The sequence below is a fragment of the Micrasema longulum genome, unplaced genomic scaffold (assembly GCF_059751315.1).
Source record: "Micrasema longulum isolate JH-2025_06_02 unplaced genomic scaffold, ASM5975131v1 h1tg001064l, whole genome shotgun sequence".
Classification (NCBI taxonomy): domain Eukaryota; kingdom Metazoa; phylum Arthropoda; class Insecta; order Trichoptera; family Brachycentridae; genus Micrasema; species Micrasema longulum.
This window is the reverse complement of record NW_028278252.1, coordinates 79,744-100,440: the sequence shown is the minus strand read 5'-3', so window position 1 is coordinate 100,440 and position 20,697 is coordinate 79,744. Positions and strand designations below refer to the sequence as shown.

Here is a 20,697-nt window from a genome sequence, read left to right as displayed (position 1 = left end):
GTAAAAAGCTAGAAAACGTAAAATTGAGTTGAAATTGATTTTTATTGCAATTATATACGAGTTATTCAACAAATATATAATGTACGTTGTACATGATCTTCTGGTAAACAATAAAAACGGGTAACATAACTTTTGTTTGCACTGACTAACCTGTATTAATATGTTGGAGTTGGTTGCGTTTGAGGAGGAGGTGTGTAGCAAAACTGGTTTCCCTTGTAGCTGGGCCAAACTCAGACCGGACACCCTTAACCCTCCGGAACTACTCGGTGTGGTCATCTTATTTCCAGTCACAATGTTTCCACTGCGGACCTAATAAATCATTTATTCCATAAGACCTTTTGATTGACTTCACATCTTTATTAAAATGCTTTTGGTAAAGAAGGCTCTTGTGTAACATTTCACGTGAAAGCTTAAGGCAGATATGCTTAACCTTTTTAACACATTTATACAAAACCGCCTGTTTTAAAAAATATTTTTAATAAAACAATTTATCTACTGTTTTAATCATATTTATACACAAACTAAGTTTGAGTAAAATGACATTTAATTATTGTGGTCTAAGCAAAATTCTGTGAGTCAGGCAAGTGTCACACCACCGGGCAGCTGTTAATTGTATGTGAAATACATACATTAAAACGAGCAGAAACACCTATTTATAAATGCTATTAAAATTAGAATATTACAAACTCTGATATGATTCAAACATGTAAATAGACTCTTTAACGGCTTGTAATTTATGATTTACGAAAAAAAAATTTGGAAAATGTACAAACTAAAATAATAATAAATTAATATACCTGCGCATTAGTTAATATCTTCGCTACCAACGGAGTGGTTTGTCTTTGGTTGATTCCTCTCATAGCCCCCTCTACCGATGGTCTTGTCACTGCCTGTCCAGAAGCAATCTGAACGGTCTGTCCGTTACCCAATTGAACAGTCTGTCCACTCCCCAATTGAACGGTCTGCCCACTTCCCAATTGAACGGTCTGTCCACTGCCCAATTGAACGGTCTGTCCACTACCCAATTGAACAGTCTGTCCACTACCTAATTGAACTGTCTGTCCACTACCTAACTGAACGGTCTGTCCACCGCCCAATTGTACAGTTTGTCCACTGCCCAATTGTACAGTCTGTCCACCGCCCAATTGTACGGTCTGTCCGCCCCCTAATTGGACAGTCTGTCCGCTTCCTAGTTGGACAGTCTGCCCGCCTCCTAACTGTACAGTCTGTCCGCTTCCCAGTTGCACGGTTTGGCCACTACCCAGTTGCACGGTCTGTCCTGTGAGCTGTACAGTCTGTCCGCTGCTCAGTTGGACAGTCTGCCCGGCCAGCTGGACCGTCTGCCCCCCGAGTTGGACCGTCTGACCGGTGAGTTGTACAGTTTGACCCCCTAGCTGGACGGTCTGACCGGATGCCAGTTGTACGGTTTGTCCGGCCAACTGGATTGTTTGCCCCATTGTGGTGGGTTGGGATTTCGGAGCTGGAGAAGTACCGGGAGTCACAGGCGGAGAGGAAGACAATTTCTGAAATGATTATTTTTATAATTTATAATATTATTATAAATAGATACAAATATTAGAATTATATTATTCATTTACACAAACTATTATTTCAGTTTTAGTGCTGCAGAACAGCTTTTATTTTCCATATCAAATGTAGTAACCTACTAAGTCTAGAGACTTTTCGGTGGGATATGACCTTTAAACTAGGTTTTTTATACACTAATACATATTATTTATGTTACATTCAATGCGCAACGAAATTAGATTAGTTTGCAATAAAATATGAAGGGAATAATTTTTAATTTCATATTTTTATAATAAGATCTTCTATGCGACTTATGATCCACGGTATAATATGCATAATGGTAAAATATTTTTATTTATTTTAAATGGATGTTAAATTATTTGTGGAATTTTATTGTATTTACAGGCGATTAACTTTTTTTCCATATTATGAAGAACATATATTTCCATACATACATATAAAAATAAAATTTAAAAAAAACTCTATGCACTTGTTTTTAATTTTAAGACACTTTTTTCTCGTAGGATTCACTCATATGGACACATAATAACTTTTTTTTTTTAGTACCGATTGTACCGTATTGTTGGTTCAAAGTAAATCTTATTTGACTAATATAATGGGACAATTTCGTTGCAAACTGTTTTTTTATAGGGATACAATATCTCCTCCAACCATATAAATTTTGTTTTAAAAAAATAAATATTTGTATTCTTATGATTGACCAAAATATTTCCATTTTGGGGCTATTTAAAACGAGTTGTAAATAACTCGCTATAAGAACATGGAAATCAAGTTGGGGTAGAGTGGGGTTCAAACCTCAGACCTCTGATCCGTGAGTCCGCAGCATTAATTCATAGAGGACTTTTAACTGTCACCAGACTGCATACCTCATTCTAAAGGCAGTTTCTTACTTGCGTGGAGTGAATGGTGTGGAGAAGTTGGTCATGGGACATGGGCTGGCCGTGTGTACGCTGATGCTGCATAAGAGACTCCAGTAGGATTCTCTGGTGAGCTGGGGACAGGGCACCTACACATCAATACCATTATAATCAATACCTCTCATTCTCGCATTTCTCATCGCAACTGGTAAACAGTTAGCTAGGAGATAAGGAAAAAAAATTGAGGGGTGTGCGCTCCATTTAGGTATACACACTGCCTACCTTCATAATTTTTTTCCTTATTGTACTGGTACACTGTGTTCTTACCCAAAGTTGAGCATATTTTGATAATTTGTAATGAGAAAGCAAAACAAAAAGTCTTACACTTCAGATCCATTCCAGGGACTATGAAATATTATAGTGAAAATCACTCTTAAACCCTTCCCTTACTGTGCTAAAAAAATCTGTGCGTTCCGGTGCTGTGAAGTCAATACACATACAAAAAAGAAGGATTTAACATTTGAAAAATGGAACATTCATAGGCAATACTTGCTTCAATCAACTATATTTGAAGTTGAAATCACTAAAAACATGAAAAAACTATTTGCTAATGCTCACAGCGCGAGCAAACGGTCAACCCTTAGCAGAGTACAGAGAACAACTGAGCATTTTGCGGTAGTGGTACAGGCTGGCCTACACCACGTATAAATTTTTCTCTCTTTCTCTCTCTCTTCCTGCGAGTATATATACATCATCGAGAGAGAGATGTAAAGAGTGTTTGAAATAATCGTATATTCCGTATTTTTTTATTTCATCCGCGCGACAATGTGACACATCGGTAGGCCTTTGATTGTATAGGTGATTTATCTCTTATTTCTGATAAAATGCTTTACTGGTACCCAATAGGTATTTATTAGTTAATAATAAATTATTCCAATCGATATGTAAATGTAACAAAGGAATACCGAAAATCTAAAACCAGTATTTATTATATTTACAGAGATATAAAAGTTATTAGATGCAATGTGTACTAGCTACACATCACCGGAAAGGAGAGTTAAACTTAATATTTCACGTCGAATTTCACCTTCCCAGGTCAAAACCAAGACCTCGAACATGATAGGTAAAGGCACCAACCTTTACACTATGAGACGGACTTAACTTTACTAGATTTCTTTTTACAAGATTCTTAGGGACCATATTCTTCATTACATTTGGACACAGGAAACTGCCTACCTTATTTGATATGAAAATATTTGAGGGCATTGGAAGCAAAGATAGCAACCGCCAAAAAAAATATTTTTTTTGGTTATGATGTCATTATGTAGTTAATCAACTTTATTTTTATAAAAATCATGAGTTGAGTTGCGAATGTAGTTTAAAATCATACTTCTGATGGTTTGAAAATAGTGTTTGGAAGCAAACATAGCAATATCCATCAGCCATTTTATTCGACCAATGACAGTCTTAAGATTTAAATTTTCAAAATGGCCGTGCCATACAAATATTAAGAAAGTTTATTGAATTTGTGTTTCTTTTAAAGCTAATTTATTAGTATCTTAAAGTTTAAGTTCAGTGCAAATAACATTTCTAACATGAATACTCTTTGGTATTAGTGTAGCAGTTTTTTGTTATTTTTATCGAAAACAATAAAACAGGAGTTTGCTATCTTTGCTTTTTACCAATGCCCTCACTTTATCTAATTTTTGAAAATTAAATAATTAATATTAAATACAAATACAATGGATTATTCCAGGATTGAGAATAAAAACATATTTATAATTTGAGAATAAATACACATTTACAGGATAGGAAAGAATAATATTGAGCCTCTCAAAATAATGAATTTTTATTTTACTAAAGATAATAAACTGTACATGTTAGGGTTTTAGTAGATTTAATAAATACAGTAAAACCCCTAAATTACGTTTTTTAAGGGACCGACAAAAAAAATGTACATGGGAGTAAAAAAAGTAAATTTGGCAAATTATTTTTTATGAAAAAATTTATGCAACAATGTTTGACCCATATTTTTATTGCAACTTTTTTAATATCATGTTCGAAAATAATAAATGTCTGTAAAACACAATAAACCATCTTTAAAATTACAACTAAAACACGAAAATGGCGGCAAAAATTTAGATTATCGACTTAACTTACGAACAAGTTGGTATAATGATAAAGACTAACTTCAGACTCTTGCGCTGTCAGTTTTCGGTGGGGACAGCAATTTATCCAACCAACAAGTTTGTATAACGATTAGAAACTAACTTAGACTCTTGAGTTGTCCAAAACACGAAAATAGCAGCGATAAATGTTTGCAAAACACATTAAATTGGCTTTAAAATTACAATTTTTTATAAAAAAGTTGGTCTAATGATAGAAACTAACTTCAGACTCTCGAGTTGTCAGTTCTTGGTGTGGATTGCAAATTTCTCTGATGTTAATTGCGGAAAAAAATGTAAAACTGGGATTTTAATGTACTAAAAAATTCAAAATTCAACTACAGAAATTAAGCTCTTTTTTTTTTCTCATGTCTTATATAATATATTATTTTTCTCTTCACCGTGTAACATGTTCTCTCATTATATTTGTAAAAAACTTTAACTGGATGTATGTACTATTTTTTATAAGTTGTATTCTTATATAACAACTGTTGTTTTTCCTTAATAAATAAAAATAAAATAAAAATATGTAAATAAGGGTAAAACGCAAATCGAGGGAACGTAATTTCAGGGTTTCACTGTAGTTTAATAATAACTTTATATGGCAAAATGGCTATCAAAAAAGTAGCACGAGTAAATTAAATTAAAAACAATGTGGTTTTCATTTATTAGGTTTTAGGAGGGAGACTATGAAGTTATAATATTAGTAAAAAAATAACCCGACCTGTAGATTGAACCTGCGGTCGCTGCACTACCACTTTAGCCTGAGACTGCATCGGTCGTGGAGCTGTAAAAAAACATAAAATATTATATTATTTCTGTAGACATTGTAGAACAAATTTTATGATTTGACTGGTGGTGTTTATAGGTTATTATTTTTAACACAGCGTAACATTCACAATTCTGCCCATCAGTGAACATTCAAAATGCACTTTAAATCATTTATGTTGAAATAAAAATCTTGACAAAAAAAACCCTTGTCTAGTATATATTTATTTGTAATTTTACAAATGAAAATGCAAGTTAATACATAATGTTAGTTGAATACTAATATCTTATAGATCTAAATATGTATTTTTTTATTTATTTGATGATAAAAATATAGAAGAAAAAAAACAGATTGAAGTAAATTGAGTACAGTTGTGGCTTCGTAGAAGTGATGCAAACTCTAGATCAGAGATCTGAGGTTCCCTCCGTATTCTACCAGAACTTTTCAATTTAACAATGCCATACTAAAAATTGCCGCCAAATAAAAATATTTGAGTAAATCCAAAAAATGTAAATATTTTGTTTATTTGAAAAAATCATAAAACTAGATACCTGAAGGTGGCGGCGTAGAAGGCCTCAAGGCTTGCGGACTAATAAGACTTTTTCCTGACGCAGATGAGTTAAGAACTCTCACAACACTCCGACCGCCTACAGCACCTTGTCGAACAACCTAAAAAACATTTTGATTGAAAACGAGAAAAAAAAATCAGCATCATCCCCCTTTTTGGATCCTCCGCATAGGACACTGCATTGGTAAACCAAACATCAGCATGAAGCATCTCCACTTTTCAAGCGTAGTGCTATTTGCATATTAGGGATAGAAATAATTAGTTAGTAGTTTTTAGATATATTTAATTTAGGTGTATTTAGTTTCATTATTGATTAATGATATTGTTATACTGGTAAGTAAATTTAAGTGAATCTTTTAGTTTACCATCTAAACAAATAAAATAAATAAACGCAGCATAGTTCAATCATCTGTTACATGAAGTTAAGATGATCAGTCTTTTGCTTCAGGTGCCTGTCTAGGAACAATGAAATATTGCAGTTCAAAAAACCTTTCAAATTAATATTTCTCATTCATCCCGCCAGGAATCGAACCCAGGACCTCAAGAATGGTAGGCAAACCACTAAACAACAAGGCAGACTTAACTCCACTCAATTCCCTTATTCAGGACGTTTATCCGAGAGCAGCTATAGAGTTGAAAACACTTGTCCGGGATCGCCTGAGCACAGGCAAAAAAAAAATAACAGCAAAAAAGTTCTTAAGATCAAACATCACATGAATTATTATTCACTAAATATTTTACGATAAAAATTAGGCTAAATGTATGATTCCGCTATTTCAATGATCACAGTAAAAAATTGGAAAGGAAATGAAAAATCCGGATAGTTGGATTAACCATTGAATAATTAAGACAATGTTTTGAAAGAAAATGCAAAATTTACTCTAAAATCACTTTTTTATGGCTTTTGAAATAATATAGCAAATTAGAATCACATTACAAACTGACTTAATCATGTCTAGCATAGTTAATTGTTTTTGCACCGCCTGCCAGCGTCTTATTTCTGATAACGATCCTGATGCATATTTGGATATCCCGATGACTGGAGTTCGGATAAACAGAATTCTACTGCTACATAATAATGTTGATATTTTTGTATCGAGTGTGTGATGTGTACATTTATGTATTTATATAATATTATACGTTTTGGTGTCTGCATGTACTTAAATGTACATGGAATAAAATAGTATTTTTTTCTAAACATCTATAATCAAACGCAAATGTTGAGTCTTGTTTTGTGATGTTTCTTTCGTTGTTTAAAATGGTTCTAGTTGGAAGCTAACATTATTAGGTGTGTACATAATATTATGTTATATGAACTTACCGACGAAGACATAACAGAGGAGCGAGGCTGTAAGAGTGATGTACCAGATATGCTGGAAACTGCTAAATTTATCTGAAAACAAAGTCATGCAACAAACGTTACAAAAAATATTTATATTATTCACATTCTTTTTTGTTCTAGTAAATGGGGGTCAGCGCCAAACAAGCTCCTGACGTCACTGCGACCTGTGTAGATCTATTGTGACGGGTTCTCGTAAATTTGGAGTCGAATGCTTTCATACCTATTGCTAAATCTCCTCCAAGCCTAAGTCCTTAAAGTAACGGGTTATTAGGTAGGAGGAAAGTATTCTCACATCCACAGGTTTGACCAATGGTCCACCGAAGATGCGGCTTCTTTTGTGATATAAAGCATCACATTCATATAGCATGTCTAAAGATATTTCATCATCTGCACGGCAGAACATACATCTAAAAATTTCAGAGAGGTTAATTCTAGCAGGGCGATATTATACACATATATGTAAAAAAATGAAAAATGAAGAATCTTTTTACTATAAAATTTAACATCTGTTAAAGAGGCTTGACCTATTTTCCTGAATTAAAATGTACAATCTACATCTAGTAGTAATAATGAAGGCAGGCATTTAGGAGTAGATCGAGATGAGTAGGCAAATGATATGTAATTTGAGAAATAGGAAAAGTATAAAAGAAAACTATCAATGTGAATAATGTAAAAAAACAAAAAAATGTATGTATTCTAGAGGTGGTAAAAAAATAAATTAAAAATGGTTATTCTCCCAAAACAGCTGAAACAGTTTGTTAGTTAGGATTAAGCTATTTCTAAAAATAACACTTTAATGCAGTTGCTTGTACCAGATTTTCTGCCTACGCTGCTCTCAACTACAAACTAGAAACTGTTCCACAAAACAGCTTAATTTGTGAAATGGTATATGTTACCCGCTAATCCTTTTAAATAACCGAAAGGCCCATACATTCTCACTTACTACGCATTTATTGATTTAAAATGTATTAATTTAAGGCACGTGTAGTTAGTAAAATGAACTTGGTTGTGGACGCTTGGACCAGAGGTCTGAGGTCCAAACCCCACTCTATCACAACGAGATTCCCATTTTCTTACAGCTAATTATTTACAACTTGTGAAAATGGCCCAAAAGCATGAAATGTTTTAGAAAAACATAAGAATGCAAATATTAATTAATAAATAAACATACCTTATCGGTCTGGAGAAGCGAAGTGGGGGCAGTTGGAGTGGGCGCAACTTGTTGAATTTGCTTCAATGGTTCTGCTTTAACTGGGTCGTGTTTGATTTCTAGCTTCACCGGCTCTTGCCTCACCGGCTCTTGCTTGACGGGCTCTTGCTTGGCAGGCTCCTGCCTGACAGGCTCTTGCCTGGTGAATTCCTGCTTGGCGAGCTCTTGCCTAGCCAACTCGTGCCGGGCTATCTCCTGCCTAGCGGGTTCCTGCCTCACCGCCTCCTGCTTCACCACAATGTCCTGGCGCGGTTCCGGGCGGAAAAGTTCGGGGATGCATGGCTCCGGTCCCTCCACGTCCACATTAGCATCTTCCCCGTCTCCGTCACTCTCCATACTGCTGTTGATAGTAGGAGGCGCGTTTACTGTTAAATAAATAATAAAAAGGTGTTGTGACAAAACAGTACTTTTAGCACCCTTGACAGGGGGGAGGGGGTGTTAATACAGTAAAACCCCCTGTTTTACGTTTTTCAAAATTAGACACTAACACAAAATGGTCACAATGAAAGCATCCACCCCTTTCCCGAAACAGTTCATAAAGACTTGAGTCTTTCTTCAGTTTCGCATATCAATATAATTTTTTTTTTTTAAAACTAATTAAGCGAAAATTAAATATTTCTTTACAATCAAACCGCGAAAATAACAAAACAAATAAACTTTAAAAACTTTCATTGTACCCCTCACTGCAGTTTTGTCAGTTTGTGATCAATCAAATACACATGGTCAGCACAATCACCTTTTTCTAATTTCCCAGTATTACAGTGGAGGAATACAGACAAAAGAACGTAGTAATACAAACAAATACAAAATGGTCAATTACACTGCACCTTCTTTGAATTTAGTTTGAGACAATAATTTACACATTTTTTATTTACCTCGATTTTATTCTCCATTCACGCGGCGGCGCGCGGCTCGTCTTTTGACAGATCGAATGAGTTATGAAAAAAATTCGACGTAAAACCAGGGTTATGAAAAACGTTCATTGGGGGGAAAATCGAATGAGAATGCATGGAAAAAAATGGGAACTAAATATTTTGGTGTAAAAAGCGGAAAACGTAAAAACGAGGTTTTACTGTAATATAATTTATATCTGTCACAGCCAGATTGCCATTTTAGTCGAAATACATATTGACTGGCAAAATTACAAAACGGCTCCGTATCGTAATAGGGCCAATCAAAGATTATCCATATCGTCAACACTCGGCAATTATCAAGTCACCTGGTGCGGGTATAGCAGTGCTGGCGGGGGCCTCCGCGGCGGTCTTCTTACTGGGGCGGGCGCGGGGACGAGAGCTGGAGGGGCGCTTACTGGAGCCCCCCGTTCCCCCTGCGCCCCCCGCCTTGCCACCCTTGGTCTGGCCCTGCACCTCAGCATGGAGACGCTCAAACTCTTCTTCACTCCTAAATAAAGGTAGGTATGTATATTGTTACAATCGCAAAAATAAGTCTATAATAAATAAATAAAAAACATTTTCATTCTTTTGAATCACCCAAATATTTCAATTAAAATTTTGGGAACTTTTTTAGACAGTTGCAAATTACTCAGTGATATAGATTGTGGTAGAGAAGTGTTTGAACATCGGACCTCTGATCCTATCATTTGATCTGATCTCTGATCATGTCAGTTTTCCAACAGCTTCTTCTTCCTAACTTCTTCTAATCTTAGCAGTCTAGTTTTCTCCACCTAGTCGGATATATGTCCTAGGTATATGTATTGCTGTCAGCTTTGTTTTCATACTAATAAGCATAATATCATCAACAAAACGTAGATGGTTTAGGAGTTTTCCCTTACTGGGGATTCCTTTATTTTCCCAATCAAGCTTTTTGAAAATATGTTCTAGTCCCAATGGAAAAAAGTTTTGGAGACATTGCATCTCGCTGTCTGATTCCTCTTTTGACCTATGTCTTTGTAGTTTTGTGAATATTGTATTTCAAATGCAGTAATTTTCAATAAACAAAAAAAATAGTCATAAATTTAGAGCTGCATGCAGAAAAACGATGGCATATTTAACTCATTCACTGCGGTGCTTACATACGTCTGTGAGAACCTATGACAGCACCAGTAAGCGGTGCTCACAGCATATATGAGTAATTTATTATCAAAAAGGTTCGTAGCTAATGTATTCATCGAGTATAGTCTATATAGCCATGGTCACTAACAAAATAAGTGTTTAAAATAATAAATAAAATAAGTATAGGGTGGGTCTTAAATGTATACCTATTTTCAATTACCAATAATTTAATAATTGTAGAACTTCTAAATGTTTTATTTATTTTTTCAGAAACTACAATAAATGGAAATTTTAATAATATCTAAGTTTTAAAAATTATATTGACCAAGTGAGTTCCACCAACTTGTTTACATTGTTTAAGGCGGATTCGCAAATTCATTGTCACATGTCATTGCCCGTGGGATGGCGTTAATTTCCCGTACAATGTTTTGTTTTAACTGATTTATTGTTATTGGATTGTCTTCATAGACTCTTGATTTTAAGTACCCCACAAAAAATAATCACACGGGCTGAGATCCGGGTTCCGTAGAGGCCACTCAATGTCTCCTCCTCGTGAAATGAGTTTCCCGGGGAACATCTCCTTAAAACGGTTGAAGATAGGAATCATTCGGCTTCAACTTCATCAGTTAAATTTTATAGGCTTTTAGATGTAAACCGTGGTGTAAAATTCTTCATAAAGCGGTCCTCCTGCTGTTTACGGTTTGACTTCTCTTGCGAGTTGATTGTTGCGGATTTTCCCTTACTGATTCACTAACACGCTGAATAACTTCTGGTATTCTCAGCGACTTCGGGTGGCCTTCATTCATTATTCTTACTGTTGAGCCGGTTGTCTTAAACATTTTGATCAATTCCCGAATAGACTTTGCTCCAGGTGCTTGACTAATGTCTTGTAAACCAAAGAGAGCCCGGTACATTCGTCTCGAAATCTTCACGGAATAATTGTTTACGTAATATGCGCGAACGCAAAACGCGTGATGCCTTTCCGTGAATGGCTCTATGGCGACTAAAAATTCCACGAAATAGCCAATCTAACACTACCCTTCGCACCGCGTCCGCCCTACGTATTAATAAAAAAATAACAAAACAAACCGCGAATATAGTTGAGGCCCAACCTGTATATATTAATGTTCATATATATGGATAGTAAATCGGTATACCTATCTCTGTGCAAGTAGTGCCACAGTTTCCTTGCGGGCAGGTATCGGACACACGGATCGGGGGCACAGTGCATTCTGTCGAGAGCCCCACTCACTGCTGCCTGTAGGGCTTGCTCGGGAGCCTCGGGCACCAGGTACTGAGACCGCCTGCAATATAACACATATTTATTTATTACTAACTTTAGTTAACCGTACTTGGTGGTTTATCGCAAGATGGGAATTTTTCCCAACCAACCAAAATAACCATAATGAGGAACTTCAGCACCAGAGGAAATTGGATACAAAACATGTTTTCTTACACGTGGTAAAAATTAGAGCATTCAATTATACGGCCAAGTTTCACGAAGATGTATGAATTTTTTTTTTAATGAAAACTAACTACTTTGAACGACGTCACTAGTTCATATGAATCAACCAATGATAAGAGAGTTGTGGAAGATTCCCAGTTTACTTACTGCCAACGGATTGATTGGCAGAGCTGACCGAGTAGAAGCGGAAGAGAACTTGGGACATCGCTCGCAGAATAATTTCAGAAATTCAAAACTTAAAAAAATTATAGCAGTGATACGATACATAAAAATAAAATAAAATAAAATAATATTTGGCTTAGTTTAATAGTCTATAAAACAAATATAAAAAACCACTGAACTTCTTCATTAATTAGCACCTAGCTAAATGCCATAGAATGTTTGAACATGTTTGATAACCTTCAAAATGGTGTCTCCTATTTAGGAAATGACAGCTATAGCTGCCAAAATAGTGTCTCTCATTTAGGAAATGACAGCTATAGCTGCCAAAATGGTGTCTCTCATTTAGGAAACGACAGCTATAGCCGTCAGTCCAAATGATATTGATAGTGCAAAAACGGCTTAGCCTACGTGAAACTGAAGTAATTATATGGTAGGAGGAGATATTGTGTCCAAATAAAAAACAGTCACTAACAAAAGTGTCCCAGTATATTAGTCAAATAAGATTTACTTCAAACCATCAACTATGGTCCGATTGAAAGTGAAATATTCCAAAAAATAAGAAAATTATGATTTGTGTCTATATAAGTAGATTCTGTGGGCAAAAAAGTGTCCATTAACGTAATAATTTATTTTGCAGCCATCTGTAATCACATCCCCTTTAGCTTTACAGGTATAAACACCCTAAATAAGTTACCTAAGCAGAGCGGTGATGTGTGCTCTGGTTCCTTCTCCACTGGGCAGACAAGCTACAGCGTCCCGCACCAGGGCCAGGAGAGTGACATGCCTAGGGCGACCTGGCGCTAACAAGCTATGCCCGCGTGCTCCCCTCTTGCCTTCACTCTCTTCACTGGCGTAAACACCCTGAAGAAAGAAAAAAATACAAACATTAAAATCACAAGAAAAAACTATATAAAAATAGTTTATAGACATCTCCAAATCGCAAATTTAAATATAACAAGAAAATAAATATTTAAATGGTCACCTAAGATCAATAATAGCACAAACCGACAGCTCACGAATAATAAATAAATTATATATTTTCTTACGTATAAAATTTTAAGTCGATGAAATTAAGCCCGTTTTATATTGGTCAATAAATGGTACAAGATCTTGTGCAGAATTTGGTCCAATAAATTTTGTGTTGTAAATACACAAATTGGATGAAATATGTGGTCAAATTCCAAAAACATAAAACACGTCCTATTTTTCAAACAATATTTGGGCCAATATCTGCGCGCGCATCCCACTATAATATTGTTAACTGTCATCTGTCAACTTCAATTTTCAAGGCGTATTAAATTATTTGTGGTTGCTTGTGTAATTTTATTTATTTAATTTGAATGGAAACTAAGAAAGATTATTATAAAATCAACAATTTATTTATCGAAAAAACAAAATAAGTATGTAAATCTATTTATTGGCATTGAGTTTTTTGTCATTTTTTAAAAAGAACTTTTTGGGTAGACTGCAGACTGTAGACACTGCAAGAGCTGCTAAGAGCAAATGTTCACAATCCATGTTGATTTAGAAGCCTTATGTTGGTTGTTGATCGCAAAAATAATAATATATTGTTAGTTGTCTCTAATGGCGTCGAACACTACGTACTACGCATTCTTACGCGCAAGAAACTGCCCAATGTAAAACAGCTAATAAAATGGCCCAAGATCTGGCCCAATAATTATTGTTCAAAAAACTGCGCAAGAAGTTGCACAAGATCTTGTACTATTTTATGCCTAATGTAAAACGGCCTTTAGAGAAGCCTAAAAAATATCAATAGCAGATCTGTAGATGCGTGGAATGGTCAGCCTCGAGAAATAGTTATGGCACCATCTGTTAATATATTTAAAAACAAATTGGACATATGTAGCAAGTGAAATAAACTTACCAGAGACAAGATAGGGACATATCAGCTGATAGCTGCCTGCCCTAAATTTAATAATAATAATAAAATAAAACAATTGCAAACATTGGGCAACATATTAAACATATTGGGACCTAGAAAATCGAATTAAATTAACTTTATGTTATTATTTATAACCTTCAAGGGTCCAACTACAGCATTCCCACGGGATAAGCGATAGGTGAAGGCACGATGTGGTCTCTGGAACCTGGATCTCTCTTGCACTCTGAATGATTCCAATTCCGTTGGAGAGACATGGCATCTATTGGTCCATCTATAAATCAACAATGACACAAACTTTAAAATGCAATTGATGGGCCAACACAGCGTTAAGTGACTTTTAAAATTAAATATTGAGGAAGAACATTTATGCATATTTTTCTATTTGATTATTTCACTAGACAAGCCTCTACATGGAGACAAATTTAAATATCAAATCATTTGTAAATTTTTAAATTATTATTATTCGTTATAGGCAGGCAGCCATTGCTGATGCGCCTATATCTCGTGTACTGCTTTTTGTCTGTGTTCTTCATTAAATTCGGAGGAATGTGAAAAACTAGAATAGCCTCTACGAAAAATACCCCAGTCTCACATCAAACAATCCAATTTTACAATAAAATATGTGTATTTTAGTCCATTAAAAGAAACCTTGTACCACAAAAATAAGGAAAGGCAGCGGGCTGGCGAACACGCGTGAGTTATACGATGCACAAAAACATGTTTTTCATAGGTCATCAACAATACCTCGAGCGACGCAATGTCCATCCGTCTCCAATTTTTATGGCAGACTAAATTTTTAAAGACAAGTTTGCGTTTGATAGAATATTAAATTAATTGAAAATACATATATTTTTATTTTTTTAATTTTTCATATTTTTAAAAAAAATATATATTTAAAGCACTAACTTTGTGGTTATTAATTATAATAAAATGAATATAAAACAACCTTGTTATAATTAACTTATTCCGTGATAAAGAAGCTTGTGTAGCTTTGAAACTGGTTGGTCGAAAAAAAAAAGTGGTTAAAAACAAAGTTGTTTTATATTTATTTTTTTATAAAATTATTCACCTGGTTTACTCTATACAATTTTATATGAAAATTGCAAACGGCAAAATCAATTAAAATTAAGTATGTTTAAGTAAATGACAGTTTGTTTATAGTAAACTTTACGTCTGTTTCTTAGCGCACATATTTTTTTAACATTTTAATAAGTTACCTCCACAGCAGACCTTAATTGCCTATTTCGCACCTACCACTTTTTTTTGCCTCTAATTTCACATAAATTGGGTTGTATCTTACTTTGCATTATTGAGAGGAGATTGAGCTCTCTCTGTTGAGATGGAGGGGGCTATGGTAGGTGGGGCAGGTGTCGGAGTCGGGGGAGCCTGACGGTGCAGCAGCCACTGGGAGCACAATTGGTTCAGGTGAGAGTCTGTATCGCGGCCGGCACCAATCCACTGATACACCTGAAAGAATATACATACATACATTACAGTTGTCAATGAAAATGTTTAAGGCTGTAGTCTGGTAAAACGAACGCAAAATTAGGAAATCATACGATTTTGCCATTTTAAAACGAATGTTTGTTAAAAATCGCGCAATAAAAAAAATTAAAAATTATGTATGAGATAAAAACAATACTTTTTATAGGTATTTCTATCAAAAAATGTACTTCGAAGTTTCATATAACTAAAATATAATTACTTTTAGACCGGCAGATTACGCCATTTCAAATTTAGACTAAGCTTATTAATCTGGGATCTCAATAAAGACTAAGTATTGAACTGATTTTTCTTAAAATGATTTAAAGATAATAAATTTAAAAAGGAGATGGCCGCGGCAGAATTTTATTTTTTTGTTTTTGAAAAGAAATATAAGCATTTTAAAGCACATAAATTTTTGTAAAATTTTCCTTTATTTCTACGTAAATTATGCAATCAGTAATACCATAAAAAATTTAAAAATATTGAAATAGTTTAGTTAAATCCTTTTTTTATAGAACTGTATTTTTTTTTAATTTATTTTTTTATTTATATATAATTACTTTCAGACCGGCAGATTACGCAATTTCAAAATTTAGACTAAGCTTATTAATCTGGGATCTCAATAAAGACTAAGTATTGAACTTAAATTTTTAATAATGATTTGAAGATAATAAATTTAAAAAGGAGATGGCCGCGGCAGAATCTTATTTTTTTGTTTTTGAAAAGAAATATAAGCATTTTAAATCACATAAATTTTTCCTTTATTTCTACGTAAAATTATGCAATCAGTAATACCATAAAAAATTTTAAAATATTGAAATAGTTTAGTTAAAACCTTTTTTTATAGAACTGTATTTTTTTTTTTTTTTCAATACGATAATTCTAGTTGTAATATTCAATTTTAAACAATGTCTTATTTGGGTTTTTATTACATTCAGATCGGCCCTCAGAGCGGCCGCAGACGGACGTGTTTTCTGTGCTCAAAATTTTAATGCCTTTTTCAAAACAAAATTTAGTTCGAAACATATATTTTTTGTGTTCCTTCTAACACAATTTAAACCAGGATCAAAACCAAGTTATTTTTTGAATGAATAGTTCGTTCGAATTTGATAAATCATTCAAAAATGTAATTTCACGTCATATTCAAATAACAATTGACGGCGTCATTTTACTCGTACACAAAAACAGTCAAATTGCACATTTATCTAGGACATACCAGCACTCGGTAGGTACTATGTACAAAGTGTACACTAAACAGCCATATAATTATTACAATGTCGCGAACGCAGCCAACTTCATTGTGATGGTTTGACGTTTTGCTTAGCCGGCCGCTCAGACTAATAATATTTTCTATCAATCAGAATTACTTTATTATAGAAATCAAAGACGAGTGATACTTTAATCCATAAATTTGGAATATTTAGTGACCGATTTTATCATAACAATGCCGAAAAAACCATATGCTTTAGTCCCAAAACGAAAACTAAATCAATCCCAATTTCCAAAGGAGAAATGCAATGTAAGTTGGATTTGATTAATTTATTAGTATTAAAATTTAGAATACAAAGGACAGACATTTGATTTACATAAATCATTGTATCACCACTACAAATAAATGTAACAGTTTATTATTTGCTTATTTTAGGATTCAAAAAAGCTCAAATTAACTAAGGCCTGTGGAGAATACACTGTAAGTTATTGTCTTATTTACTTAGATAAATAAAATTCCTACAACATTTTACAAAACAATACTAAATGTACAAATAAGTTTGAATTTGGTAATGTATCCCTAAATAAAACACGTTTATTGGATTTTTATTTTACTTTATTTGTTTAAAAAGACCAGAGTTTATATTGTGACGCATTCCGTCGTTTGAAAATGTCCTAACAAGACGAAACGCGTCACAGTATACGCTCTTATATATTTAAAAAAATAAAGTACAATAATTAATTAAGTAATAAAGTACAAAGAATTCTACCAATTGTCTGCATTCACAATAAAAAAGTACAAATAATAATTATTATAACCCTTATTTTCTAAATATTGACTATCAATAAGTAGGGTTATATTTGCCTTTTGGGTAATATGCAAATTGAAATGTTTTAGGGTGTTCCAGCGAAATGTCTTTCAACTGATATTCTAGAAGATGACGGTTGTCAGGTTAGTATTCATATCGAAGTAGGAATATTTTAAGTATTTACATTAAAATAGCTAATGAGATCTAAATTGGATTATGATTATTAATTAATCTGTATTATTTCAGGCGCAACAGCTAGTTCCAGAACTGCTAGCACAGCCATTACACCCCTTTAAGTTGGAAGGCAGGAGAGTTGTGGACATCCAGGAATTTTTCACTAAAATCCAGGAAATATTTTCTCATTCTTCCATGTTTGATTGCAAAGGAACGAATATGGTGATTGTGGATGAAAAGTTGCATGGCTTTAATTCTATATTAAATTTAAAATGTAATATGTGTGGATTATGTTTTTCTGTAAATTGTTGCAAGGACAGATCGAATGAAATGAGTTTAAATGAATCGTTTGTGTCTGGAATATCGAGTATCGGTTCTGGATATAGTGGTTTGCAAGAGTTGACTGCTGCTGTTGGAATTCCTTGCATGAGTAAATGGAAGTATTTGAAGATCAATAAGAAAGTGTGTGAATGGTGGGATACTGCGAAACTAAAAGTTATGGAGGAGGCAACGAAAGAAGAGGGACAACTGGCTACTGCGAATGGTGAAATTGATGAAAATGGTATACCAATGATAACTGTTGTGGCTGACGGGTGTTGGTCTAAGAGATCATACAAAACCAACTACTCGTCTAACTCGGGCGCAGCTTCTATAGTAGGGTTTCGTACGGGGAAAGTTCTATATATGGGTGTTTATAATAAATACTGTGTGATTTGTGCCAGAGCAACTAATAAGAATATTGAGGCACCAAAACATGAATGTTTTAAAAATTACTCAGGATCTTCAAGTGGTATGGAATCGGCGATCATTCTGAAAGAAATTTGATAGAAAGAAGAACGGTTTTACAATCAGATAGCGGGGAATGGTTAGAAAAGTGTAGAAATTTACTCACTGCGTCATGGTTTGGTAAAGTTTGTAAAAGAAGAATAGGAATTAGTTGTTCAGGGTTAGTTAAAAGTATGCCATATAGTAAATCGCTAAGTAATATTTTTTCTATTAAATATGGTCAGGATTATGAACTGACCGCATTAAACCAATTAAGCCTTCAAGAAAATATCAAATTTCAGAAGTGTGGGCTGTTTATTGATAGTGAATATTGTTTTCTAGGCGCCACACCAGATAACATTAGTACGGATCATGGCGGTATCATTATAGAAATAAAATGTCCATCGTCTGCTTCTAATATGACTATGACTGTTGAAACCGCCATCGACAGTGGTAAAATTAAGTTTTGGAAAAGAAATAGAAACCATACCGAGTATTATGTAAATCAGAATCACGATTGGTATTACCAAGTTCAAGGACAGTTGCATATTACTAAAAAAAATATATGTCTTTTTGGAGTGTGGACCGGAGCCCAACATAAAATTAAAATCTTTTTATTTAAACTGTTTGCTTCCAGAGCTTGTTGACCCCCGAGTTACACGATCCATGCCTATCAGAGATCCACCAAATGTTCTCGAGGCTATCGAAAACAAAAAAGTTGCCCCCAATAAAGTCATAAATTGTTAAAAAAAGCTGTTTAACGAAAACATCCCATCAACCAGTAAAAGTTAAATTATACTCACCAGTTTCAGAAAAATATTTACCTAAATCAGCTTAGAAATTCCGCCCTCTTTCAACTATGATGGTTTTTTTTTTTTAAATTTATGTAGAAGTTGCTTTTATTATTTTTTTAATTTCTGTTTCCAGATACACAACTTTGATTGAACCTGTCCCCCCTAAATCAAGACCATTGTAACATGAAATATATTCTTAGTTCTTTTTCACAATGTATTTTTCATAAAATAACTAGCGATCTATTGTTATCAAAAATATTGGGATTCTTTACTGGTTCTTCCCAATAATATATATTTTTGAACCATTTGCACTTTAGTATTTTTTCAATAAAAATGAAATTTTCCTCCACAATTTGTTTATTTTTACTTACAAGCGGTCCCACGATCAATTCCTGGCAGGGTTAAGTGAAATATTTTTTTTATGTGTTTTTACGTTGCAATATTTAATTCTCCTTGGACTGGCACGGGACTGCAGGATTGATCATCTTACCTTCATGTTATATATTATTAAATACGCTGTATTTTGTTTTCAAATGCAATGCCTTATGCACCAATAGGTGATAGGGATGATGATCTATCCAAAATTCTATTTACTTCGAAAAGGTTTAAAACACTTGTATATATTTTTAAAATATTTTACGTCACTCTCACATAGGTGTAAAAATAGAAATAAAACGATTATGTAAGTAATTTAGCATATTTATATTTTTTCAATGCATATTAAAATAATCGCTTACAGTATTTTGTCAATACAAGGTTTCCACTCTATGCACAAAACTCTTAAAATGCTTGAATTACCGTTTTAGTTTTTTTCATGTAAGATTATGTAGACATCCTTTTAGTATTTTCTGAGTGGAATACATGCTTTACTATATAGAACTTGATACACAACTCTTAGATAGGTGATTAAATGTGCTTTTATAGGTTTTTAGTGTAAAAGTTGGTAGGCACCCTTTTGACTTTATTCTTTTGCATTATTCTTTTGTCTGTTGCACCTGGAATGAAATGTATTTATAAATTTTACGTAGATTAAATGCAATGCTTACCTTAATTGATAGTTATCATGGTTTTGAACTTAAATAGTAACTAAGAAAATAAAATCAATTAAAATAATATACACAATACATTCTTAACCTATAAAAATATTTTTAGGTATTTGGCCGAGTCTTTTATCATTATATGTTGTTAATTTTTTAGAATTTATCTACCATATTTTTCCAATTTTATTACGAAATACATGATCAAGTGCAAATTCAAAAAAACTTATCAGTTTAAAGGAAAAATATTATAAAATGTCATACTGTCAAAAAATGTTTTTACTTACGTAATTTGATGAGATCAAATAATTTTTCTCTTGAAAACAATATTATGAAGTGCATTATTTTTTTGGCATTCACTTTAGTGACATGGTGCACTTTCATTAAAACATAACAGTGTTATCTGTCAACTTCGAAAATACA

The 20,697-nt window shown here is 33.7% G+C and overlaps 2 protein-coding genes across 2 annotated transcripts in view; one reads left to right on the top strand and one right to left on the bottom strand.

The window, feature by feature from the left end:
• The window catches only part of LOC148277246 (uncharacterized), a 39,048-nt gene that overhangs the window by 5,467 nt on the left and 12,884 nt on the right, over nt 1-20,697 (bottom strand). The window contains exons 8-19 of the mRNA XM_088233141.1: nt 15,302-15,468; nt 14,137-14,272; nt 12,793-12,959; nt 11,629-11,775; nt 9,679-9,860; nt 8,421-8,824; nt 7,229-7,300; nt 5,891-6,008; nt 5,295-5,357; nt 2,439-2,554; nt 798-1,523; nt 151-309 (exon numbers count right to left, since the gene is read on the bottom strand). Coding sequence (XP_088089267.1) covers nt 151-309; nt 798-1,523; nt 2,439-2,554; nt 5,295-5,357; nt 5,891-6,008; nt 7,229-7,300; nt 8,421-8,824; nt 9,679-9,860; nt 11,629-11,775; nt 12,793-12,959; nt 14,137-14,272; nt 15,302-15,468 — 2,457 coding nt within the window. The remainder of the gene's footprint in view (nt 1-150; nt 310-797; nt 1,524-2,438; nt 2,555-5,294; nt 5,358-5,890; nt 6,009-7,228; nt 7,301-8,420; nt 8,825-9,678; nt 9,861-11,628; nt 11,776-12,792; nt 12,960-14,136; nt 14,273-15,301; nt 15,469-20,697) is intronic.
• LOC148277247 (uncharacterized) lies at nt 16,784-19,719 on the top strand. The gene is made up of 4 exons (XM_088233142.1): nt 16,784-17,005; nt 17,132-17,176; nt 17,594-17,647; nt 17,751-19,719. Exons 1-4 carry the CDS (start codon nt 16,931-16,933, stop codon nt 18,501-18,503), a joined length of 927 nt encoding a protein of 308 aa, XP_088089268.1. The 5' UTR covers nt 16,784-16,930; the 3' UTR covers nt 18,504-19,719.

Excerpts from the sequence above, each read along its gene's own strand:
- LOC148277247 (XM_088233142.1), top strand. The coding sequence starts at position 16,931 with ATGCCGAAAAAACCATATGCTTTAGTCCCAAAACGAAAACTAAATCAA. Across the intron at positions 17,006-17,131 it reads TTCCAAAGGAGAAATGCAAT|GATTCAAAAAAGCTCAAATT; the intron begins GTAAGTTGGATT and ends TGCTTATTTTAG. Across the intron at positions 17,177-17,593 it reads AGGCCTGTGGAGAATACACT|GGTGTTCCAGCGAAATGTCT; the intron begins GTAAGTTATTGT and ends GAAATGTTTTAG.